The sequence below is a fragment of the Puma concolor genome, chromosome D2, assembly GCF_028749965.1.
Source record: "Puma concolor isolate L17-30 chromosome D2, mPumCon1.1.hap2, whole genome shotgun sequence".
Taxonomy (NCBI): domain Eukaryota; kingdom Metazoa; phylum Chordata; class Mammalia; order Carnivora; family Felidae; genus Puma; species Puma concolor.
This window is the reverse complement of record NC_141677.1, coordinates 87,913,574-87,939,267: the sequence shown is the minus strand read 5'-3', so window position 1 is coordinate 87,939,267 and position 25,694 is coordinate 87,913,574. Positions and strand designations below refer to the sequence as shown.

Below are 25,694 nucleotides of genomic sequence, written 5' to 3'. Positions count from 1 at the left end.
GCATTTGATAATACTTAATATCCATTAACCTTAATTATTTTTTTTGTAGAGAGAAAGAGAGAGCAACAGTGGGGGAGGGGCAGAGAGAGAGAGAGAGAGAGAAAGAGAGAGAGAGAGAGAGAGAGAGAGAGAGAGAGAAAATCCCAAGCAGGCTCCACACTCAGCTCAGAGCCCAACGCAGGGTTCCATCTCATGACCCTGGGATCATGACAGGAGTTGAAATCAAGAGTTAGATGCTTAACCAACTGAGCCACCCAGGCACCCCTCCATTAATCTTAATTTTAAAAAAATTAATGTTTATTTATTGTTGAGAGACAAAGACAGACAGGGCATGAGCGGGGCAGGAGCAGAGAGAGAAGGAGACACAGAATCCGAAGGAGCCTCCAGGCTCTGAGCTGTCGGCACAGAGCCCAACACGGGGCTTGAACCCATGAACCCTGAGATCATGACCTGAGCTAAAGTTGGACACCCAACCGACTGAGCCACCTGGGTGCCCCAACCTTAATTTTAATCAAAGTAAATACACGCTTAATTTTAAGAGTCAGAATTATTTGCCAAGGTTTATAACATAATGCTCTAGTCCCTTAATTCCTCTTAACTTGTAGCAATTTCTTGCTTCCCAGAAGCCACAACTTTCAGCTCTTTTTAAAAAATTCTCCATACTTCATACAATTCTAAGTAACATACTTCTCCTATCATTGCTTGATTTTTCAGTTTTAGATATTATCTACTGGCTTGCTTTGGAAGTTTGAAACTCTCTTACGTTGCCTCCATCATTATACAGTCCCATGGACTTCTCTCCCCTTTCTCATTTTTTGTGGGCTATATCACAATTTTTATTAAATCAAAATTATTGTTTGTGTTATTAGATCAGGTTAACGTCATTCAGATCTGAATGAAATGTAATTTGATTGTATCTCCTTTGTTATGTAACTTTATAGTTTCCCAGAGTTAATAATTGCCTTACTAGTCATTAGCTTGATTTTTCTGCCTAAGGTTTACAGAACTTCTTGAATCCATGGGCTGATGTCTTTCATTTGTTCTGGGAAATTCTAGTCATCATCTTTTTGCACATTGCTTCTGCCCCATTTTCTCTCCTCTCTTTCTTAAACTGTAATTATTAGTGCATTAGAACTTGAGCATGTTCCGGGCGCCTGGGTGGCTCAGTCGGCCAAGCATCCGGCTCTTGATTTTGGCTCAGGTCGTCACGGTTCACGAGTTTGAGCCCAGCATTGGGCTCTGCGTCGGCGGTGAGGTGCCTGCTTGAGATTCTCTCTGTCCCCCTGTCTCTGTCTCTCTGCCCCTCCCCCACTCACACACTGTGTCTCTCCCTCTCAAAATAAATAAACTTTAAAAACAAAAAAAAAGAACTTTTGAGCAAGCTCCACATGCCTCACATATGTTTCTCTGTTCTTTCCTTATCTGTCTTTTCTCTCTGTGCTGCAGTTTGGGTATTTTCTATGAACCCGGCTTCTGGTTCCTCGATCCTGTATTCTGCGAAGGGTGTTGATAGAGTTACTAGTTTCTGACATTGAACATACGGCTGCAAAATATCCATTTGATCTTTTTCTAATTTAGTTCATGGTTTTTTAACAAATATTTCAATTCTCTGGTGAAACTTTCCATCTTTCCTTCAATTTTCTATGATATATTCATCATACTTATTTGGGAGTCCTTGCCTGCTAACTCTAATACCCAGATCACCTCTGGGTCTACTCCATGGTCTGGTTTCCCTCTTAATTATGGGCCATATTTTCTTGCCTCTTCCCATGTTCGGTTGGCGTTTGCTATATGCTTAACACCGCGCACGACGGAGCCGGCGAGGCCCAGGTAAGACTCTGTTCCGCCCATCCTGTCTTCTAGGTGTCAGGCCCGACCGGGCTGAAGCTGGGTGGGCTGACCCACAGTGTGAGCCCCCCCTCGCGGCCTGCAGGCCGAGCCACCCCGAGGCTGTGAGAGGCCTGATGGCCTTTCCGGTGCAGGCTGACTCCCCAGCCTCTCCTTTCCTGGCTCCCATCTGGTGAATGACTAGGAGTTTCTCGTCATCCCATCACAGGCCCGTACCGTCCAGGTCTCAGGGCCGCGGGCCCCGAGCTCTCCAGAGCGCGTTTGCCAGGGCGGTAGAAGGGCAGGAGGTCAGACAGTTGGGAGGAGAAGGAGGCTGGGGAGCTGAGTTCTGAGCCTGCCTGCCAGTGCTGGGGCAGGCTGTGTCTCCCTGCAGACAGCTCCCCGCGGGGTCCCTCGGGCCCAGAGGGTCACAGCTGCAGGCCTCCTGGGGTTTGCTTTGAACCCTGCCCACAGAGGAGTAACCCTCGTACCAGGCCAGGAGAGCACTCGCTGTGCATTCTGAGCGTTCGACCAGCACCGCGGGGATAATTGGTTAATTATTTGGAGAAGAAAATAAAGTTAAATCCCTGGCCAAGCTTCCATATAAATTAATTCCAGATGGATTAGACTAGCATGAAAAGAAGAGGGAAAAATCACGCTGTAAATACAAGAGGCATATGTAAGTATTGCGCCGAATGGAATTTGATAAGAACTTTCTAGGCACACACCCGAAGAAGGAAAATACGACTGGCTTTCAGTGCGTGCCGTTTCCACATCTACGTATATGTAAGTGTCTCCAATAACCTAAAAGCCAAGTGACAAGCAGGAAAACACATTGGCAACAGAGGGAGATCTCCAAAACTGATGTAAAAAAAATGGAGAGTGGGGGACTAGGACCCAACCGTTTCAATAAAATAAATCCCATGTCTCCGTGAGCCAGGTGCCTCTACACATCAGAGATGAAACGAAAGGCAGGTGGGATTTACCTGGCACCCAGCTGCCCACCCCCGTCCCTGCCCCAGGTGAGCCATCTCCTTCCAGGGGGCGCCCCTCAGACCCGGTTTTGATTCTTGGCCCCACCTGCACCCTGGGATTTTCCCTTCAGACCTGAAAGGCCCATTAACATATCTAAACAAATAGATAGTTTCCCCTGGAGACAAAGCGTGCAGCCCACGGGGGCGGGGGCTGAAAGGGAACCCCAGGAAGCAGGAGGCGGGGCTCACAACCTGCGTAGACGCCCTCTCCCTGCCCTGGGTGGGAAGTCCCTGACCCAGCCCGCCTCCCCCCCCCACCCCCCTCTCCACCCGCATCTGCAACTGCAGGGGTCCTGTTTTGCCTCAGGACTCCTCCTCAGGGTGTGAGCATCAAGGGGACAGGGACTCTGTATGACCCCGGGGCAGGGCATGAACGAACCTGGGGCCAGGTTGAAAGGATGCGGCTACAAGGCCACCCTGGTTCCCTCTGGCTCTGGACTTGTGGGTGACTCTGGCTTCCTTCTGTTTTACAGCCGTTCTACAGCAGTGACACAGGTATTGTTGAGGTAGGCAGCACACGCTGGTAAGAGACAGTGCCCACTGAGCCCACTGAGCAGACACCCAGCCAGAGCGGCGGCCGAGGGGCCCCTGTGTGGGGCAGGGAGGGGACCTGACGCGGGGCTTGAGCCACAGAACGGGACCTGGCCGGGCTCCTCCTGGCCAAGGGGCCATAGACACCCGCCGGTCCAGAAGTGTCCAGGTGCCCAGAGGGCAGGGCCAGTGCCCAGCTCTGCCAGAGCTTCCGGGCTGTGACGCTGCCCGGGCACAGCCCTGCCTGCCCCGGACGCGCCCAGCCCTCGCCCAGGGGTCAGGAGGAGACGCCGCGCAGGGCAGCGTGAGGGTCAGCGGGCCCAGGGAGACTCCCCAGGGCTGGTGCTGCTGCCGCCGTGGGAACCTGGGAGTCCGACCCTCGGCCAGGCCGCCCCTCCTGCCGGAGCCGCTCTTGTCAGATGGAGCTCCTGGCTCCCTCCCTCGGCCTGAGTCACCGGGAAGCCAGAGCGGGCCACTGTCACATCACCTGTGCCCACACACCTCTGTTTACCCAGCCCCGGAAGGGGCGATGACCCCATGTGAAGACAAGGGGCCTGCCGGCTGCCCCAGGTCACCCTCCCAGGGCGGAGCGGGCCGGGCCCCGGTGGCCGCATCACCGCCCGAGACTTGGGACCCGGGGGGCTGGGACCGGGCCAGGGACAGCCATGGCAAGGCAGGTGTGTCCACCGGGCCGCTGGGAGCCGCCGGGAATGAGGTGTTGTGTAACCTCCCCTTCCTCTCTGGGCTTTTCGATTTAATTGCGAGTGTATTTCCAGCAGCGGAATCTGGGCCACGGTGACGCGAGCGGATCTGAGGGGAGGGACCAAGGCCAGGGGTCTCTCCCTCCGCAGTTGTCCCCAAGCTCCTCCAAACTCTGGTGGGGTGCTCGGTGTGGGGGGACACTGAAAGCCTGCCTCCTGCAGAACACATCTGGGTGCAAAGCTGAGAAGCAGCTAGCCTGCAGACCCTCCTGCCCTCTGGGCCAACCCTCTTTCTTCCAGAACCTTCCTTCACTAGAAAGTGGTCGGGGCTGGGTGCTGTGGTGACCGCCCATGGCCTGGATCTCCAGGGTGTGACCTGCTGTGTGCTCTGCCCTGTCCCTGCCTGCAGGTGGCCCCCACCTCAGCTGTAGATGCCACAGGAACCTGGCCAGCGGTGGCTCATCCCTCCCACATCCCGGCCTTTCACAGCAGCCATGTATCCTCGGGCAGGGCTGACCTCTCCTGGCCTCAGTGTCCCCAGGTACAACAAGAGGGACCGCCCAGGGCCCAGCCCTACCCGTGTGGGTGCGCTCCGAGGACCAGGGACCAACCCACCACACGGGGCTCACAGTGGACCCTGCATCCACCCCTGGGCGGAGCTGGTAGGGGGACTTGTGGCCTTGACCTACAGGCTGACCGCAAATCGAGCGCTGCCCCTGCTGGCCCTCCCAGCCGGGAGGGGGGCCCTCTTTCCTGGGGGGCACCTCCAAGTGGACCGGACACTCGGCTGTCCCGGTGCAGTGTGGGCAGGTAGCTGGGGGCCGGCTCGGGGAGGGATGAGCGCCAGCAGGGCCCTCGGAAGGCGGCTTCCTCCCGATCCCCAGCCAGGATGGGGCGGGGCCTTCCAGGACTCTCTACCGCCCGCCCGCCCGAGGCAGATCCTGTCCCGGAAGCAGGCTGAGCCCCTAGCCCCGCCGACCCTAGAAGCGCCTGCTGCCTCTGCTTACGCTCAGCTCACGGCACTGGCCTCTCTTCTGGGCGGGACTGAGGCAGCTGGCAGCCAGGAGTAGGTGAAGGGCAGGCTTTGGGGGTGGCCCGTCACTGGGCCAGGCCACCAGTGACATTTTTAGAAAGGATTTGGTATTTGTTATTTCCAAAAAGGCATCCAAGTGGTCTCTGCGGGAAAGGGCAGCACCTTGGCCTCCTTCCGTGTACTTTACGGCTTAGCGCTGTTCTTATTTTGAATTACACAGCGGCGGGGGTGGGGGCACCCCAATCCTCCCCGGGCCTTGGTCACAGCCCTGCATGGAGCCCAGGAGGGACTTGGAGACCCAGGCCCCAGGCAGGGGCTGCTGAGCGCCCGAGTCAGGCAGCTCCACGTCGGGGTAGGCCCGGCAGCGAGGCAGCCCAGCAGACCACGACCCCCGACCTGGCTGGTGGCCCCTGACCCAGCGACGTCTGTGGGCGGCTCTTGTGGGCATGTCTGCCGGGGCCACTGCCCGCGTGCTCCTGGGCCGGCCTGGCACCACATCACGGTCAGGACGGTGCCCGGTGCTCCTGGCCAGCGGCTCAGCTCCTCCCCGCTCGGGGGCCGGTGGGTGGGGCCCGGCTTGGCCTGCAGGGCGGCCTGGAAGCTTCCGGGTTGGGTTGGGACAGGCCTGACTCTGTGGAGTCCAGCCAGAGAAGAAAACCAGATGGGCTTGTTAGGAGCTGGCCCAGCTTCGGGCGGCCGGGCACTGCTCTGGGGGGAAGAAGTGCCACCGTCCTGCCCCTGGGAGGCCCAGGGCCCTGGCAGGTCCTGGTGGGGACACCCCCGGCATTCCGGCCCCTCTGCTGCCTGGAGGAGGCGTCCCCATAAATTCCAGGCCCCGGGACAAGAGTGACCTTGTCCAAAGCAGAGACCTGGGGTCCAGCGGGACCACCAGGGCAGATAAACCCCCTCGGAGCCTCAGTTTCCCTTCACCTCAGCCTGGCACTGGCACCCCGCCCAGGGGTCGGCCTTCGCCAAGAGCCGTGTCTGCCTGGCGGCTGGGCCTGCACACCCACGGGCAGAACAGACAGCACACAGGATCCCTGGAATGCTGGAGAAGAAGGCCTTCCCTCAGGCTTGGCCTGGCCCCCTCTGGACGCCGCGGCCAGGCTTGGACACAAGCTGGTTTCGCCGCAGCCAGAAAACATGAGGCTCTGGCACAGCGAGACAGGCGGCCCTTCCAGGGAGTGTGGGCAGGGCTCCTGGTGAGGCTGCCGGGGGTGGACAGGCGCACTGGGGATGCTGGCCTCGGGAGCCATCGGGCCGGCCAGGAGGGCCTGCGGGGGGCCCAGGAGCTCAGCTACGGGGGCTCAGGCAGCCTCAGGTCAAGGCCCCAGACCGGGTTTGAATCCAGCACTGCTGTTTAAGCCGGGGTGACCTTGGCCTCAGTTCCCCGTCTGGGATATGGACACAATGGATGTCCCTAGAGATTCGGTGCAAGCTGGTGACAGGGGGTGCTGGTGACCTTCTATGGGGACCCAGTGCCCCTTCCTCAGCCCCAGCCCCATGCCCCTGCCGGCTTCTCAGGGAGATGGCTGGGTGTGCGGATGCGGATAGGGCCCGTTTCCTGCCAGGCCCGCAGCCGACCCCCTGACCGCCGGTCATCTCCATAGCTTCGCACTGACCACCTGCCTTGTGTCCGGGCCGTGCTGGGAGCCAAGGACAACCCTACCCTCAGGGAGCACAGAGGCCATCGGACGGGAGAGGCCCAGAGGAGACAAATAAGGAGGTTGGGAAACTGGCCTAGGTCGGGGGTACAGGGAAAGGCGTCCGGAGCACAGATGTCCCCCTGGGTCTTTGCGCGGGCCCCTGGGCACTGTTGGCTGCCACATCGACCTCGTGGCGCACGGGGCCGAAAGGGTCCTTCTTGGGTCCCGTTTACAGGCAAGGACGCTGAGGCCCAAGGGATGAGGCCTCTGCCAAGGCTGTGAATGAAGAGCTGGGGCCTGGACCCGAGGCTTTGTCCTGCGGCCCCCAGGACAGCCTCCCCAGCCCGGCCCGCCCCCTAGCCCTATCTTCCTTGGCTGAAGGCCCACCTGCCTCCCCATCAGCCCTGTCCCCAAGACTGGGGGAGGCGGTTCTCAGGGGACTATCCCTTTCCCTGGTGCTCATGCTGATGCCGGGTGACATGACATCACAATCCCAAAGCCCAGAACACACAACCCGCTCTCTGCTTCCACATCCTGGACCTCGTCCCTGGCCCTGCACCCAGACCCAGGCCTCCACCACCTGTGCCGGGTGCCTGGGTCTGGCCTCCCGAGGTCTAAGTGTCTCCGTGAGCTCCGGGCACCCCACTGGCCCTAGTCTCGCCTGCCTCCTGGCCCCTTTGCCACCCCAGCCTGGTCCAGCTGCAGCTCTGCCCAGCCCCACTCACCCCTCCCCTGTTAAGAGGAGGCTTGGAGGGGCCCCAAGCATTAGAATGGAGGTTTGGGTTGCTGTGCCCCCTGGGTCCCTGCCAGGGCATGCCAGGGGCAGCCTTGGGCCGGCCTGATGCCCACCCCACTGCACTAGCCCACTGCGCTTTCCCAGAGCCTCCCACAGGCAGGCTCTCCTCTCCCGGACATTTCTAGCAGCTGTGGAGATGTTCTGAGGAAGCTGGAGGCCAAGGTGTAGGGGCCCCTAGGTCCCCACCGCTGTGGATGCAGTGTTCTGGCTTGTTCTGTGGAATCAAGGAGAGACATCTTGCCCCTGTTTTCACACCGTGGCCCAGGACGGCCCAGCAGCAGCAGGCTTCCTGAGCCACGGTTCCCGGAGGGGACTGGGAGAGGCCCGCACATACATTCTGCTTCCTGCTGGCTTCCTTCCGGTAAGCATTCTTCCGGATGAAGGGCCGGGCTTTGCCCATGGATTCTGATGGCCATCCTGATGGGAAAGAGAGCAGAGTGGATGTGTGGGCTCCCTCGGCCTTCGCCGCTGGCCCGAGAAGCTTTCCAGGGCGGCAGGCCGTGTCACCGGGGAGCCGGGCCCCCAGGACGGCCTCCCCGGCCCGGCCCGCCCCCTAGCCCTATCTTCCTTGGCTGAAGGCCCACTTGCCTCCCCCATCAGCCCTGTCCCCAAGCACCCCCACCATCATTTTCCAAGGTGGCTGGGCCTCAGAAGAAGCTGCAGGCATCCCTGTGTGGGCTGGAATGTGACTCCGTGGGTTCCCAGGACCCCATGAGGTCCCCCATCGCTCTGTCTAATTTAGAAACGACTAATGAGTCCACTCCCCCCCAACCCCTGGGAAGCACTGCCATCTGTCCTGGTTTTCGAGGCTCCTCCTGATCCTGCAAAGAGCTGCAGGTGACCTGATTTACCCACAGTCAGAGGAGGAGGTGCCCACAAAGGCAGGCGGCAGCCAGCAGCGGGATCTGGTGACGGGGCAGGCAGGCTGGGCCCCCCAGCTGCACACCTCGTCCCAGGGGAGCCCGGGGGCGCCTCGAGGAGGCAGGCCGGCCCTCCGCCTCTGGGCAGTGCGGACTCCCATTCCTGGGAGAACCCCAGGTCTCTGCTCCCATGACCCCCACCAGGGAGGCAGGGACACATACGGGCTCCCTTCTACAGCTAGAAGTCTCCGGCCGAAAGGTCACCGCCAGCCTGGAGATGCTCCCCTTGGACGTCATCAGCGGCCCGAAGGCAACCCCTCTCCCCAGCCCGTCCCCTGCACGGTGCCATCCTCTCTGGGACCCGAGTGCCCATCCACAATGCCAGGGCAGGGCCCAGTAGCCAGGGAGGTCCTACCCAGGCACATGATGCCTGTTGGTTCATTCATTCATTTGCTCAGCCGTGTGTCTACTGTTCTTGAGCGCCCCCACGTGAGCGGCCAAATTAGTACTGGGGACGAGAAGCAGTTCACAGCCCTGGGAACAGACGGGCACTGGGCAGGCGGGGAGAGAGGCCTGGGGGCCTGATGGGAAGGAGACGGGGAGGTTGGGAGGGTTCTAGGGAGGAGATGAGGCCTGAGCTGGAGAGCTTGGGGTGGGGCTGGGAGGAGACACGCAGGGTCTCAGGAAGGGAGAGGGACGGGCAAGGCCCTGGCTGGGCTGGCAGGTGAGGGCAGAGTGCACTCTGGGAGGGCCCCCGGAACCCCTGTCCCCAGGCAGACCCCCACCCCCTCTGGGACTTAACGGCTGTAACTCTGGTCAGGCACAGGCTGAAGAGTAAGACAGAAGACAGGAGCGTCCGTCACTGACCCTGCAGAAAGGGAAGCCCGTATAGACAGTGTTACGGTCACCTGATGGCCACCTGGCTGCGGCCGCCCCCCAGGTCAGGAGGGACAGGGTAGCGGGGGATGAGGGCGCTTGCTCTGCCCTCCCCAGCGAGGCTGGGTCAGGCCCAGGACAGACCCCTCCCCAGTTGGGTCCTGCAATAGGGGCACGCAGACTGCTGTCACCCTGCGTCCTGCTTCCTGAGGCTGCTAGGCAGACGTGGACAGCATCGTGGACAGCCCACGGCTGGGCAAAGCTTGATCGTGATGGTTTCCATGAACCACAAAGCAAGCAGGAGCTGTTCTCCACTGTCCCTCACGGGGCATCTGCTGAAGGGTTTGAACTGGCTCTAAACCTACTCGGGCCAAAACCGCTGAGCTGGGACTTCTGTCCGTTCTGTGCAGTCCCCGCTCCTCAGGGGACTCCTGCCCCTGTGGATGGAAGGGCCTACAGACACCCCGGCTCCATCGTGGGCAACCGGCAGTGACAGGACTTGGGGCTGAGGGAGGGGGTGGCCCTGGGCAGGAGGCCACCACATAGCACCGAGAAGGTTGTTCTCACCTGACGAGCAGGTCTGGCCCTGAGCCCGTGCTTCGGGCACCTGGTTCCTGGCTGCCCGGCCACCTCTGGCAGGTGCCGATTGCCCCGGGGGCTGCGTGGGGTGCCCACCTCACCTCCAGGCATGAGGCCTGGCTGCCTGAGAGGAGGTCCCACGTGCTGGGAAAATAAAGGTCCCGGGGGGGGGGGGGGAAGGGTCATCCAGGATGATCCAGGCAAGGGTCCTGGCAGGGGAGCGGGGGGCAGGAGGGTTCAAGAGATCAGAGAGAGGCACCTGCCGGCTTGAAGGTGCAGAGAGGGGCCGGGAGCCAAGGAAGGCAGGTGCCTCTGGAAGGTGCAGAGGGCAAGGAAACGGAGTCTTCCCCAGAGACTTTGTAAGAACCCCCCTGCCCACACCTGGACTCACCCACTCCACACTCGTGACCTCCAGACCCGAGATGGTAAATCTGCGGCTTCTCAAGCCCCTAAGCTGTGGTGATTTGTTATAGTGGCCCCAGGAGATTCCCGCACCCTCCTTCTTGGGACCAGGGGTCCTCGTGGAGATGACGACGAAGGTGATGGCGATGGTGGAGGTGATGGCTGCCGCCGCTGCTGATGGTGACATGGCAGCTCACGTGCGTGGCCAGAGGGATGTCCCTGCCATGTTCTCGTGGAGAGTCTGGCGGCGGCCAGGTGCCCATGACGGGCCCTAGTGAACCCCAAGGGCAGGTAAGACACTTACGGACGTGGGAAACAAGCCGCCCTCTGGTGAGACTGCCTGGGAGGAAAGCCCGGGCGTGGGGGCTGTCCGGTTAGGGGCGAGGGGGGAGGGACTCCTTTTCTTCCAGGTCTCCTGTGGCGGCTCCACGTGACTGTAGCCAGAGGGTCTTTGGTGCCCCTTTCGTGCTGTGGGCTCTGGGAGTTTGTGGGCAGCAGGAAGAGGGCAGGGGGCAGCGGGGTCGGCATGGGAGCAAGGCACGTGCTGTGCCTGGAGGGCGCCCTCTGTTGGCAGATGTGGCGCGCCGTGGGTCCTGCAGCAGGGGGCCACCTCCTGGCGTGGCTGCACCTGTGACCCGCCAGGGCACCCCGGGGGGCGGGGTGGGGCGGCCCTCTGCCTACGCCTGCTCAGGCTCGCCTGCTCGGGCTCACCTTCTCTCGCTCCCCGGGCACCGCTCACCCAGCTGGCTCCTGGGGACTTGCTCTGAATGTCACAGGAGGCCCTCTCTCCCGGGAGTCTCTTGGCCTCGATGGCCGAGTCAGCTTGTCTCTTGAGAGTGTGCTCTTGTGGTTCCTTCTTCCCCTGCCTGCGGCCCCGCCCCACACCTGCCCACACCAGGGCGCCGGAAATGGCAGGATGGGAGCCACGTGGCCTCCACCACCAAGCACTGAGGCCACTGATGGCTCCACGTGGGGTCGGCACTGGGTGCGGGTCCCCTGGACTGAGCTTTGGGTGCATGGAGCCCGTCTTTGCGCCGTGTGGGGCGCACGCCTGGGGCCGGAAAGGCCTCTCCGAGACCCCTGTGGCGCTAGGACTGCAGACGTGGTGTCCCATCTCCCTCCTGACGTCTGAGAGCGCCTCCCTCTGGGCCCTGCCCTGGGCGGCTCCCCAGGCTCCAGTGCAGGGCTGACAGCCAGCACCGCCAACCGGGCAGCGTTTCTGGCGGCCACCTTCGGAAGGGGCCGGAGAAACCGCGCCCCTTCCCCTTGGCTCTCAGCCAAGCGCAGGCAGGACGCGGCCTGCCCCGTGAGGCGTCGCTTCGTGGCTGCCCTAAGACGCCACCACGCGATGTGTCTGTAAACACGGAGGCACCCCTGAAGCCCACCCACATCCTCACCGCCCAGGCCCCTGCCGCTGTCCTGCGTGCCCATTCGCCTGCCCTGCTGGCACTTTGTGAGGACGTGGAAAGGTACGTGGCTGGGGCAGGCACCTCCCAGGCAGGGGCAGGACCAGAGAAGAGGCGCTGAGTGCCGGGGCCGGCACGGCCCACTCAGGGGACGCTTGCGGGGGGGCTCTGGGCTCTGTGATCCGTAGACCCCAGGAAAGCAGGTCTGGAAACCCCCAGGAGCCAGAGCCCGAGGCGAGCTGGAAGATTCCAGACCCTGGGGCAGCTCGTCCACCGCAGACTCATGTCTGAGCATCCAGCAGCTCTTAGAGAACATTGCTGTCACTCAGAGAGCATCGTGGTTGCTATGGAAATGTCACTTCACGGGGACAACAGTGCTCTGTCTGGCGGCTCCCGGAGGCCCAGCACGGGGTGCTCGGTGCTGTCCTCACCCCACCTTGCTTCTTCCACGCTGTCCCCGTTCCCCCTGCCCCCGCCCTGGGTGGTGCCGCCACAGCGCTCTCCCGTCCGAAAGGGACATTTACCCCCTCCCTCTGTCCCCCCTCCCTGGCTTTGGGTCCTGGTCAAAGGACTCACCGTGAAAGCCGACAATGCAGTGTATACGGGCGGTGGGTCCCCTCCGAGGCTGCCTGTTTCCGTGCATCCCCCTGGCTTGCGACCAGGCCAGAACACCTCCTCTAGGTGCCCCTCGAGGGGCTAAGCCCCCGACAGGGAAGGGGAGGCAGGAGGCCCCTGCCTCCTGTCCCGCCTTCCAGTCTCTGCTCTCACTTGTCCTGTGCCAACCCCCCTCGGTCCTCCACCCGCGGCGCCTCCCACTTCAGCCCCGGCTGCTCTGCCTGCCGTGCACGTCCCGGGAGAACGTCTGCGCAGGTGAACGAATGCTTCCAAACCCTTGCTTTGGGAAGAAGTGATTGCGTCTGGGTCTCTGGAGGCCCCGGACCCGTGGGAGCACTGCCTGGGACCATTGCTGCCCCCCTGGGGCCCTGGCCCTGCTTCCGTGGCCATTCGGGGGCCGCGATGCCAAGAAACGTCAGCAGAGGGCACCGCCGCACCGTGGCGACCCCTCGCCTGCAGCTTCGCAGGCCGACACCAGGGAGTGAGGGTCTTTCCAAGGCTGGGACCTACAGCCACGCCCTCAGCAGTCCCTGGCGGGGCTCTAGGCCACGTCCGGATTGTCCCCAGAGGGGCTCAATGGAACAGCAGGGACTCCCCTGTCCCAGAGACGCGTGTGGGGCTTGCTATTTGCAGGAGCCTCACACATCTGGAATCTTCTGCACACCTTAGGAGGGGGTAACGTTTCTGGGGTTCAGAAGTGGAAACTGAGGCACGGAGCTGTTAGTCGCCTCCTGGCTTAGGTCCAGCTGCTTGGACATGGCCAAGTGGAGCCCACTCTTCTTTCCAGGACTCTGCCCCTGAGCTGTGGCTGGCCCAACCCAGAAGGGGCACCTGGGCCTTGGGGGTCCAGTCTTGGAGGTGCTGGAAATGCTGCGGTTCCAGGTGGGCCTGGGCCTGCAGAGGAGAGGCCTCAACAAGACCTGAGCCAACTCCCCGTAGATGGAGGGGTCGGCCCTCTGTTCCTGTGGCCAGGCTTCTTGGGGCCAAGGAGCTGGGACAGATACACTCACAGGTTAGCATGAGGGGTGTGGGCCTGGGGGCGGCGTGGCCCGGGTGCATAAGGAGGCCGCACGTGTGGTGGTGGCTCTGCCTTCTACAGTGTGGCCAGAAGAGGGCCCCCAGGCCCTGCAAGGCTGCACGGACCACCCAGAGGCTGCAGGGCCAGGTTGCTGGGTGTTCATTGGGCAGCAGAGGGCCCCAGGGCTGGGCTGGCTCAGGGTACGGCCTCCTTCCGGCTGGGCCCTGATGGCAACTCCCTCCTGCTCCCGGGACCGGGCGGCCACTCTAAGCCGCTCCCCAGGTACAGCACGTGGCTGTGCCAGGAGGATCCCGGGGGCCTGCAGGGTCATCCTCCCCACTGCCACCCTATTGGGCTCACGGTTTTCTGCCAGGGGCTGCAGCTCACCGTGCCGCCCACCCTGTGACACCACAGTCCCTGGGGTCCCAACAGCCCACGCACATCTGGGGCGAGGCCGGCACCCTCCGCTACCCTCCTCCTCTCACTTCTGCCAAACCTCCACTCGGTCATGGGCACGCGCTCCCCTGTGCGGGCCACGCTTGGGCCGGGATGCTGCCGGGCTGGCACCTGGGCCCTCAGCAGGCCGCCCTCTGGCCGCTGCCCTGGGGTCTCCTCGAGGGGGCAGCACACATCCTCCCCTGCAGAGAGACCCCCTTACCTGCCGAGGCCGCACGGAGACCGCAGGTCGTGGTGGCAGGCGTGACTGTCCCCACGCTGGGGGCTTGTCCCTAGTGCCTGGGCCCGTTCTGTGCCCTGCGGAGGCCAGACAGGACCAGCATGCCATGCTGCCTGGACCCCTGAGGCCTCATTCTGAACATGTCTGACCCTCGTCCAGCCCCAGGAGGCCCCTGGAGTGTGCCCTGGCGTGGGGGCCAACGTCCGTCCCACAAAGGCAGACCTTACCTTGAGCCAGGCCTTGGCGCCTCATCTATCAGACACAAGGTCCCAGCTCAGAAGGCCTCATGGAGGCTGGGGAAGATGCCCGGGCCACCGCCGTAGGCAACATGCAGGAGGCAGCGTCCTTGGACCTGAGCTCCATCCAGGTCCCCACCCCTGGGGTCCCTCGCCTGCCTGGAGCTGACCACGCCAGCCTCCGAGGTCTGAGAGGGTGGGAGAGGTGCCCACCCCCACCCTTCCTGTGTGCAGGACTCTGTTTACCCATATGTGGAGCCAGAGGGCCCCTGGGGCTCTGACCCCCAGGCAGGCTCCTCTCCCCCAGCCGGGGGCATCCTTTCATCGCTTTGCAGCAAGCCCCTCTGAGGAGTCCCCAGGGCGCAGAGACCCCCATACTGCAGGTGGGGGGGGACAGAGGAGAAGGCAGAGGCACCAGGTCTGCCCTCCCCCCCGCTGGTGCAGGTCCCAGAGCAGCAGCCCACGGGCCCCGGTCAGCGCTCAGCTGGACACACTCCTGCCTCCCCAGCTGTGCCTCCTGAGATGCGTCCGCCTCTCGGCCGCTGTCTGGGGAGGGGCTGGGGGTCAGGGAGAGGGTGGGTCGGAACTGCAGGTCCAGGGTGTCTTGGGGGGAGGGACTCTCTCCGTACCCCCAGGGTGACCCGCCCTGGCTCTCCCTTCACCAAAAGCCTTGCCTGGAAATCCACGGGAAGGGCCAAGCTGCCTCTCTGCCAGCTGACACCCCCTCCTGCCCTTGCCCTGCTCCTAAGCACCACAGCCTTCCCTTTGTCCAGGGGTCATGAGGACAAGCTGGACCAGCAGGAAGTCCTGGGGGTCGGGTGGGGGTGCTTCTGGGCACAGGGAGGGGCCTGGCCAGCCAGGTCCCTGGGCGGGGTGGGGCGTGTGTCTCCTACCCACCGTCTGGGCCTCCCAGTGCTGAGGGCGACGTCCATTGGGTTGGGACTCACCTCCCTGCCCCGCCCCCCAGCACCTCTGTTCCAGCCCCAGCACCCTCCTGGCACCTGGGGAAGGCCAGCCTGGCCTTCCGTGCTGGCCGGGTCAGTACAACTCAGAACACGAACGTCTGACGGGAGTCACCAGAATAACACAACGCACAAAGGCAGTGTGAATCTTTCATAGACGAAAGCACAGCCACGTCTAAAGACAGGATCCGCGGGGCCCCTGGGTGGCTCAGGCGGTTGAGCATCTGTGACTTCGGCTCAGGTCATGATCTCACGGTTCGTGGGTTCGAGCTCTGGAGGACAGACAGGTGGCTCCTGGCCCCTTATCCCGCTGGCCCACCCGTGATCTCCTCTTCATTTCTCCCCAAAAGGAAACTTCTTTTTGTATTTTCACCTCTTCTATAATGGGCAGCTTTTAGAAAACTTATTTCATTAAAATTCAAAATTTTTATTTTAGAAGCACAAAGTGCAAGACAAAGCAGTAGGTTCCCAGGGGAGCTTGGGGAGCCCGTGGGCACAGGGGGCACAGGGCCTGGAGGGGCGTGGTCGCCCGCTGGAGGGGAGCGAGGGGCACCCCTGGAGGCAGGAAATGGGGGCCAAGGGTGCTATTTCTGTCTGGGGGGCGGGGTTCTCCCTCTTGGCGCTTAAGGAAAACTGTTGCCCGACACAGCGATGAGCGGCCTTGTCCCAGGGGCCTGTGGCGTCCCCGGGGTGCCATCACTTAGGCCGTATTTTAATGAGGAATCCGGACAAGCAATGTGTTTCCTGCCTCTGCCAGGCGCACATTAGCTTTCTCCCAGAAACAGGGGCCGGCTCCTTGGCTCCGGCCTCCCCACGGGCCCCCAGGACCCCAGGCCCCCTCCTCCCCCGCCGGCCCCGCCCTTTCTTGCTCCAGGGTCTGAGGTGTCCCTGGCAGCCCGTCCCGCCAGAAGCGTTGGGGGGCCCAGTGCTCTTGGTGCCCTGGCGTCCCCGAGGACGGTGCAAGGGTCTGGGAGGCCTCCTCTCTCTCCCTGGGGGGAGGCCAGCCTCTTGGAGGCTCGAGGCGGCCCCCGCCGAAGGCCCTAGGCCTCCCCACACGGCAGGCCGCTGGAAACTCTGCCGTCCACCTGTCAGCACAGACCAGCGAGGGGCCCCACAGAACTGGCTTTTCCAGCCACTCCGCCCTGGGCCCCTGGGGGTGCAGGCTGGGGTGGGGGGGGCTGCCAGGGAGAAGAGAAGACGGCTCTCCTGGTGGCCTGGGCCTTGAAGAGAAATAAATAGGTTCTTGTGTGCCCAGTGACTCCCGTGCCCACTGGATCCCAGTGGGGAGGGGGGAAGGGGAAGGGAGGGGAGGCAGATGTGGGGGGGGGGAAGGGACACCAGCGAGACCCCCACTGTGTCTCATGCTTGTGCTCACTACCTGCACGCGCACGGACACACACACACACACATGCCTCACACCCGTGGCCTTTCGTCAACCCCCTGCCCCGCGTGGTGCGGCCCACCCAGCCCTGCCCAAGGTGCCAGGGGCTCCCTCAGCACCCCATGTTGCCTCTGCCTGCTGGTCCTGGCCCCCATGTGGGCCACCTTGGCTGCCCTGAGGGCCCCTCACCCCAGCAGGAGGAGGGAGAGGCCCGGGGCGTGTGGCCCAGCTGGCAATCTCACAGGCCCTTCGGGCCCTTCCTGAGCTGCTGATTCAAAACCCGAGACTCGAAAGTCTCTACAGACACCGCGTCCCAGCCTCAAGGGACCCCACACCCACGTCAGGCTCGGGTGGGACTCTCCCCAGCCCCCCCCCCCACCCCTCCCATGGGACCCAGCAGCTCCCCAGGCCCCTCTCTCCTGCCCAGAGGGCCTCCCGGCCAGCTGACCATGTGGCTGGAGCCCAGGGCCCTGGGGAGCTGCCAGGAAGGGCCTTGTGGGAGGCTCAGGGAGGCCCTGGCGCCCTCTCCGCCCTCCCCTCCCCACCCCCAGCTCCCCTGCACTTCCTCTGCCTCTCCCAGTGAGTCAGCAGGGAGCTGAGAGGCCATCTCTGTGGTCTGCCTAGGGCCCTCCCTGGGAGTCCAAGCTTCTGGAATGCTCCACACCTGAGGCTTCCTCAGCATTTGACCAAATATGGGGCCCTGCCCATCTCACCCCACCCTACCCCACCAGCCCCACCCCACCCCCACCCCTGAGTCAGCCAGGCTCCTGCCCCGGAAGGAGGCAGGACCAGAAGACAGAGAGCTGACCCTGGGGTCCCACCTCCTCCCTCCTTCTGACTAACTCCACTGCTGAGCTCGAGAGCTGACCAGGGCCTGGCCTTTCCCTCCCCCTGAAAGTGGCTTCCCGGTGCCCTGGGAGAGGGGCAGGGGCCAGAGGGTGGAGTCAGGAGCAGCTGGGAGTCACTGCACACTGTGACTCTGGCTGGGGCCTCATGACTGGGGGTGCAGCCCTGGGGGTCCCAGCGCCCAGATCCTGTGGGGAGAGGGGCAGTGCAGCTGCCCAGGGGCTCCAGGAGACAGGCAGAGCCAGGGAGCCCACCCAGGCAGAGCATGGCCTCAGGGGCAGGTGGCCTGTGACAGGGAGGCTGTCCAGGCCCTGCTGGGCACCCGCCCCCCATTCCAGCCCCAGGGACTTCAGGGAAGAAAGGGGTGAGCACAGGCCTTCTCCAAGGGGAGACCAAGCCCCCGGGCAGAATGTGGGATGGTCTGATAGCTCCCACACTCATGGGGGTGCCTCCTCATGCCCAGCTTTGGGGGCGCCAAGCAGATCGAGGGGTGTCATCCTGTTGTCCTCAGCAAGCTAACACTGCCCGTACCAGGGGCGCTGGGAGCCACAGCTGGGGCAGCTCCTCCAGAAGGGAGGCTGGCTCCACCCGTAGGGACCCTTGGCAGGACCCCAGGGTTGACAGCAGGTTGTGGCCCTGGAGTGGCACGTCCACAAGGTCCTTATGGGATCGGCAGGACATCTGTCCTGCACCCAGGCGTCACAAGCACCCAGACGCCGACCCCCTTCCAGGATTCTCCCATGCCCTGCCCTGCCATGGCCCACGGAAGTCAAACAGCCAAGCCCCCCGGGTGGGCACCTCGGGGCCAGGCCCTTGGACACAGCCCCCGCCTGGGGACACAGTCCCTGCCCGGGGACACAGCCCCTCCCCGGGGACACAGCCCCTGCCCAGATCTCCAGTGGGGTCTGGGTCCCACTCCTCTCTGCCATGTGGACCCGTAGTCGGCTCTGGTGACCTCGGGGAGGAACACCTCGCCCCGTCCACTGGGCCCACAGAGCAACCTTTGGGGTCTGGCTCTTCAGAATGTTCCCAGCCCTCCCTCTACCTGGCAACCACAGTGCACGGATGTGTCCCAGCACATGAAGTAGAGACAAGGCCCGTCGCGCCCACCCCTTCCTATGGTGCCGGGTCATCTGGGGTGTGGATGCTTCCGGATGCTTCCACGAGATGCCCTGTTCCCTGCTGTTCCCCGTCGTTCCTCCCCCTCCTGCTCCTGCTGGTGCTGAGGGGACCTGACCCGTCAGCCTTCGGGGCTGGTGACTTCGCTGGTCACGATACGGAGGTGTGCTAAGAACTCGCTTTGGTCAACGACGCACCCCTGCCCACATGCATGGGCACCCACCTGCTCCTACGGTCAGCTGGGAGGAGACAGAGCAGGGCCAGCGGGAGCATCAATGTTTAAATGAACATCTAAAAACAAAAAAATAAAATTGAAATCAAGATACAGATCAGGAGAATTGGGGATTTTAGCCAGCTTCATTTTTTTAAATAGATGAACATTTTTTTTTTTAAGTTTAATTATTTTGAAAGAGAGAGAGAGTGAGCACAGGTCACACTGCCAGCAGAGACCCTGACGCGGGGCTCGAACTCACGAACCGTGAGATCATGACCTGAGCCAAAGTCAGAACTCAGACACTCAACCGACTGAGCCCCCAGACGCCTCCAACCAGTTTTATTTTTTTTTTTAATTTTTTTTTTAACGTTTATTTTTGAGACAGAGAGAGACAGAGCATGAACGGGGGAGGGTCAGAGAGAGGGAGACACAGAATCCAAAGCAGGCTCCAGGCTCTAAGCTGTCAGCACAGAGCCCGACGCGGGGCTCAAACTCACAGACCGCGAGATCAGGACCTGAGCGGAAGGCAGACGTTTAACCGACTGAGCCAGCCAGATGCCCCTCTTTATTTATTTTTGAGACAGAGAGAGAGACAGAGCGTGAGCAGGGGAGGGGCAGAGAGAGGAGGAGACACAGAATCCGAAGCAGGCCCCAGGCTCTAAGCTGTCAGAACAGAACCCGACGCGGGGCTCGAACTCACGCACCGTGAGATCATGACCTGAGCCGAAGTCACAGATGCTCAACCGCCTGAGCCACCCAGGGGCCCCCGACCAGTTTTATTTTTAATTCTGTTTCTGCCTCAAGTCGTAGGCACGAATGTCTCCAATCACCAGCTCATGTTTTCTAGAACTCATTGCTTTGGCGGGTGCCACCTGCGGCCTGCTGTGGCTCGTCCATCTGTCCCCTCTCGCGGGACAGGTATGGCATCGGCTCCACGCCCAGCTGATGGAATTAAAAGGACAGATAATAAAGAGTGCCGGGGAGGGTGCGGTGACAGCGGAGCCCTGGCTCACGGCCGGCGGGAATGCACAGTGGCGCCGCCACGGAGGACAGCCTGGCAGCTCCCCGAACGTGAGTCACCCCACGACCCGGCAGCCCACTACTAGACATGTGCCCGAGACATGAGGACACACATCCACGCGAGGCGTGTGCACGCGTGTTCTCAGCGGCCGGGGCCCGGCAGGCAGAGGCTGGAAGTGAGCTGAGTGCCCATGGGCGGCTGAAGTGCGGCACAGGCACGGGGACCGTTTCTCAGCCGCAGAAAGAAGGGAATCACGGACACGCGCGAGCCGCCGAGCAACATGGCGAGTGAGGCGCTCGAGGGGGCCGGGTGCAAAGTCCACGTACCGTCCGGCTGCATTCACGTGAACAGTCCAGGAAAGGTAAAGGGAAGGAGCCAGAAAGCGGATTTGTGGGGGCCAGGCACTGGGGGAGGGGGGTTGCCCGTAACGGGCAAGGGGGAGGCGCTTGGCCCAGAGGTAACGAGCTCTTCCAGAGTTGCCTGAGGTGGTGAGGTGAAGGGCACAGGCCTTAGAGCTCGATAAAGCCATTTTGCGAACGGTTAAGGACAGGACCCCTCCAAGTTTCTAGAAAACGCACCAGAGTGCTTAAAGAGACAGGAGAGGTCACCACCGTGCGCTGCAGGGCGGGCGTCTGCTCCTGACCAGGGGCCTCCAGGGACCACTCACGGTGCCCACGGCGCCCACGGGTCCTGCTCCTCAGGGGCCACACTGCTGGTGCCCTGCGGGCTTGGCCCACGCGGCGGAATTCAGGGCTGCCGTCCCCGAGGGGCCCGAACGCCCGGGGCCCTCCTGGTCGGATCCAGCAATCTGTCCACCAGCACACCCCTGGGGGGCACGGCCTCTCAGACCAGGACAGACACGCTCGTCGAGGGCTGTTCACAAACACGGAATCTCAGCAGCAGAGAACATGTCAGGAGCAGTGGATTCCTTGGGGGACGCTGGGTGGGGGGCACCGGGGGGCCATTAAGGTTCTTTTGGTTTTGAACACGTGTTAACGCATGAGAAACTGTGTGAGAAGTGATGCTGATTTCCACAGCACTGTCCACACACGCACCTGTGTCCCCGCAAGCGTGCCCGGATGTGCGTGGTTCTCCAGGAGAATATGCCGGAGGCGACTGTGAGCGCCCTGGATCGCGGGAACTCTAATTTTCTTCTTTACCTATTCGTTTCCACTTTCTTAGCGAGACACGATAAACAGCTACAGTTTTTGTAACCGGAGCAGAACAGAACAACAGTATACACAGAAAGGCTGGCCCTGGGGGGCAGGGGGTCTGAGGGTGGAGAGGGGCTCTGAGGACGTGGGGGGCTAGCGGGGGGCTCTGAGGGCGGCCTCTGTTTGCAGGAGCTGAGGCCGCTTTCTTGCCCGAGTTTGTGGAGAGGCCGCTCCTGCGTCGAGGAGGAAATCCCCACATTTGCGCAAAGCCAGAGCCACGGTGAGGCTGGGGTCCAGGCTGAGCCGGGCAGGACCGGAAGCCGGCAGGCCCCAGCCCCAGGGGTGAGGCCATGTCATCCAGGAGTCTGAGAGCCCTGGGGCCTGGGTGGGCTGATTTCGGGTCACATTCCTGCTGGTTTTCTTTGTCCTCTGTGGTGCTCCTGACACAGGGCCTGGATTCGTGGTGCACCAGAGGTCGACAACAGCCTTTGTACTTTGCAGAGGCGTCCAGTGGGACCCAAACCCCAGAGAACCCCCTCAGAGGGGCAGGAAGGCCTCCCTGAGGCTCTGGCGTGTGGGGGAGTGGCCCCTTCCCGCATCTTGATTTCCTGGTGACTGTAGGAAGAAGGGAAACACTGGGGAGCAAGAGAGACAGAGAGAGACAAAGGGAGAGACAGGGAAGGAGGTTGGGACAGAGAGAGATTTTAAGGAGCTGGCTCACACGACTGTGGGGGACTGGAGAGCCCTAAATCTCCAGGGCAGGCCGCAGGCTGCACACCCAGGGGAGGGTTGGGCTCCAGAATTCCCCGGAGACAGAGCTCCCTCCTTCTCAGGGGACCACAGTCTTCTTCTCTTGAGGTCTTCAACTGATTGGATGAGACCCACCACATAATGAAAGGTAGAAAATGGTAGAAAAATTATATATTGGCCTCTGTCCCCTCAGAGAGAGGTCCTAAATCCCTCAGAATTTCCCAGTGACAGGACTGTCTCTGGGTCTAAGAGGTGACTCTGAGTGGGCCCCTGGATGGGGGCCAATCACCAGAAAGAGCAGGCTGCGGTTAGAAGCTAAGAACTTTCCTCCCCACCCCTCCCCCATCCCCCCTTTGCTCACCGCACCTGCGCTGAAACCCAGACCTAGCCCCAGGCTGAGCCCCGCCCCCGCCCCCCTGGGCACCAGCAGGCACCCGTCGGGGAGAAGCCCCTCCCCTCTCCCGGCCTCCCCGGGCCCAGACGTCGAAGGCCAGCGGCCACCTGACGTTGTGGGTCTGTTCTGCCCAACCTGGTGCCCCAGGTCTCTCAGTTAGTTTGAACACAGACCAATCCCGCCACCAAAGCCATGGTTCTGCCGTTGCTTCTGGAACTGGGAGAATCTGTGCTAAATTAGACTCAATAACAATTACATAATGAAACGCTCCTCCCTCTCTCTCTCCTCCCCCAGACGGGGCTCACGTTGAACCAAGCCTGACAGCCTCCATTACCGCAGAAAGGCTTTCAGCAGGAGCATTGATTTCCCGCCCGGGTCATTTATATCCTTGGGCGGACCCCGCGCACGGGCACCCGCCGCTCGGGCCGGCCCTGCACGGCCGGCCAGGGGGCCCTGGGGCTCCGCCACGGGATGTCGGCCACGGCGGTGATTCATTCCTCAGCGTCGGGTTGACATCTCGTTTGTCTTGATCCAACGTTAGCTCAAAGGGGGAAACGTTTTTGTTTCAAGTGTGAACCGTAAACTGTGCGTGTTTTTATTCCTTCATTTGCCGCCAGCGCAGGCGCAGTCCAGTCAGCAGAGAGGAAAATCTATATATCGGCTCCAATGTGCATCCCTCCAGGGACGGGGTCCACATCTGGCCTGCGCCTGGGGGCGTGGGCGTGGGGGGTGGTCACATCTGCTGCTGAACAAAGGGCGCCCTGGGGCCACTGACCCCCTGGAGCACACCCCAGTCCTGCCCCCCGCCCCGGGACCTGCTCCCTCTCAGCCCTTGTGCGGGTCCAGGCCCTTCCGGGACTCTACTGGCTGGGGCTGGGCCTGGAGAGTCCAGAGAGCCTCCCTGTGTGGCCTCCCTGCTCTGCGCCAGTCCATGTGGCTGCTTCTCCAGGGAGCGGAGGCCCCAGTCACAGAGTGGCCACGAAGCTCCCGTGTGCGAGTGACCTCAGAGCTTTCGTTTCGTCTCTGGTCCACTCCTCAACACGGACTCACGCAGGCAGGCCCCAGCATGGGGCACGGACGGGGCACGTGGGCTCCAGGCACCTCCGGTCAGCCCCCACCCCGGCACTGCCCGGTGGCCTCCAAGCCTGTCCCCACATTGCTCCCGAGGAGCCTCCACAGGGTCTGCCCCAGTCCACACTTCAGACCTGCCTGGGACCTCCCCCCAGGTCCCCAGGCCCCAGGCGAGGGGCCACCAAAGCTGTTGGATCTCCTAGCCAAAGTCCACACCCCCACAGCCCACAGAATAGGCCTGTGGCCCCCGGGGGATGGTCTTCTTTCCCGATGGCCCGGACTGTTTACCTGGTGCGGCCCCATCACTGACACGAGGACCTAGGGGAGGCAGCGCCTGAAGGATGTGACGTGAGGGCACCCTGCCCTCCAGAGTGACCTGCACACCCACCCGCCCGCGGCTTAGCCCCATGACCCCCACAGCTCCAAAGCCACTCCTCAGAACCCGTGGGCCAGGGGGACTCGGGGACCCCACCCATCATCCCCGGGAGGGGACAGGAGGGGACGGGAGGCCACCAGTCCCCACAGAGAGGCTGGGCAGGGAAAGGGAGGAACCAACAGGAAGCTGGGGGTGGTAGGCTTTGAGGACCACCCCAGGAACTGGAGGAACCAACTGCTTCCTGCTGAGAGCTAGCCACGCCCCCTCCCCTCCCCATGCACCCCCCAACCCTGGGTCTGCCCAGCTCCTTGGGCCAGGTCAGGCCAGCTCCTTGGGCCAGGCCAGGGCTCAGTCCCGCCAACCACACAGGCAGGCCCGCTGTTGTTTGCTGGTGCGAATTTGCCAGAAGGCCCAGGGCAGGTGGGGAGTGGCCAGAAGTCCTTACAGTGGCTACCTTAGCGCTTGGTTAGGCCAGGTTGCCCTCCCTGAGCCTCCAGGCGCGAAGAGACACAGTCACACACGCCGGCACACAGACCTGGGACAGCCAGGCACACCCCACAAAGACCCACAGCCGCAGACAGTCCCCGGACAGATGCCCTCACGGACACACACGACCCTCACCCCCGCTCTCACACACACGCGGGGACACACCCTCCCACCTGGCGTCCCCGGCCTGCACCCCACAACAGGTAGGCAGGCCTGGCGGCTGGCTGCAGTTACCTAGGAAACGGTGTCACCATCGTGGCATCGCAGAGTCTCAGGGGCCCCCAGCAGGTGCCGGGCAAACCCCCCGGAACCCGCCTGGGACTCAGGCTGTAGGTAGGCACGGTCTGGATGTAGAGAAGATGGCCGGTGGGCAGAGCGGGCCCCACTGGGCGAGGAACAGGCCTGAGAGATGGCAGGGGCAGGCGAGAGCCCCCCCGCCCCGGGGCCCCCAGGGGCCACGACTCTGACACTCCAGATCCTGAAATGGGCCCTGACCTTGTCCAGCCATGGTGCCCACAGACCCATCGGCAGTGCCCACTAGGCGGGATCACTTCCTCAGACAAAAGCCGTCTCAGAGAGAAGGAAAGGAGCCAGGAAGAAAGCAGCCCGAGGTCCTGCCTCCCCAGGAGAAGGGGCAGGACAAGGACAGCGAGCTGGGCAGTCGGCAGTAGGGAGGGACATCTCTAAGCGGGGGGCGGGTCAGGATAGGGGGCAGGGCTTGGTCCTGCGCCTCTGCTGAGCCAGATGAGGGACCACTGCCAAGACCCAGGCTACCTGCTCGCCGACAGGTAGGGCTGAGTGCACCAGGACCTGCCTTTTGGGCTCTTGATGGGGCATAGGGATCCGCGCAGGGACATGGGGGGCAGATGGGTGTTCAGAATGACAAGTATGCAAAGCTGGGGCAGGGGGAGCAGACGCCTGTCCTTCCTGCTGGGAGGTCTCCAGCACACCTGCCCCACTTGCTCGCTCGTTGGCTCAGAGCCAGGCCCCACATGGAGGGCGTGGCAGACACCACAGAAGGGACAGGGACAGGGACAGTCAGTGGCTGAGCCCCCCGGCTGCAGGTTGACATTCAAGTCCCTCAAGCCCTGAACAGGCTGCCCACCATTCCCACTGCCTCACCGGGTGCCCGGTTGGAGCAGTGACTTGGGAAAGACCCTACCTGAGCCAGACCCAGCAGCCGGACCTCGAGGGGAGGTGGGGAGGGGAGGGTGGACAGGCTGTCTCTGGGACCCAGGGGGTGAGAAGGGTCCCTGGTCCCGAGGAAGGAGGTCAAAACAAGTGGGGCAGAAAATGGCCTGTGTGGGCACGGGCAGGGGGACCGCAGGAGACCTGGGCGCAGCGCCTGCGGGAGACAAGCCGGAGGGCCTCGCACAGGGGCAACAGGTGGGGACCCTGAGCGGCTGCTCTGGCCCCGGGCCGGCGCCGACCATGGAGGTGCTGTGCACACAAGGCCACACTTCGAGGGTCTCTGTGCTCACGGACCCCTCCTGCAGAGGCCTTTCCCTACAGCCCCCAGGGTGATGCTCTCCCCTCTCCGCACCTGCACGGCCCTCCGCGCAGCCCCTGTGTCCCAAGGCCTGGGGCAAGCCTGCGGGGGGCCAGGCCCAGGCCGGGCCACGCCTGCTCTGCGGGGCTCGTCCTGGACACAGCACTGGAGAGTTTGCACTGCGCCGTCCTTTCC

General features: G+C 62.6%; 1 protein-coding gene and 1 long non-coding RNA gene across 2 annotated transcripts in view; both read right to left on the bottom strand.

Moving 5' to 3' along the window:
• Nucleotides 1-651: 651 nt before the first annotated feature.
• On the bottom strand, nt 652-4,382 carry LOC147576250 (uncharacterized). Its single transcript, XR_015241939.1, has 3 exons — nt 3,848-4,382; nt 3,241-3,381; nt 652-1,494 (listed from the first exon to the last, which is right to left on the bottom strand). It is a non-coding gene; the product is annotated as an uncharacterized LOC147576250 (long non-coding RNA).
• Nucleotides 4,383-18,173: 13,791 nt separating this feature from the next.
• Nucleotides 18,174-25,694, bottom strand: part of PWWP2B (PWWP domain containing 2B) — a 40,482-nt gene continuing 32,961 nt past the window's right edge. The window contains exon 3 of the mRNA XM_086681245.1: nt 18,174-18,835. Within this exon, the coding sequence (XP_086537371.1) occupies nt 18,780-18,835 (56 nt within the window). The 3' untranslated portion in view covers nt 18,174-18,779. The remainder of the gene's footprint in view (nt 18,836-25,694) is intronic.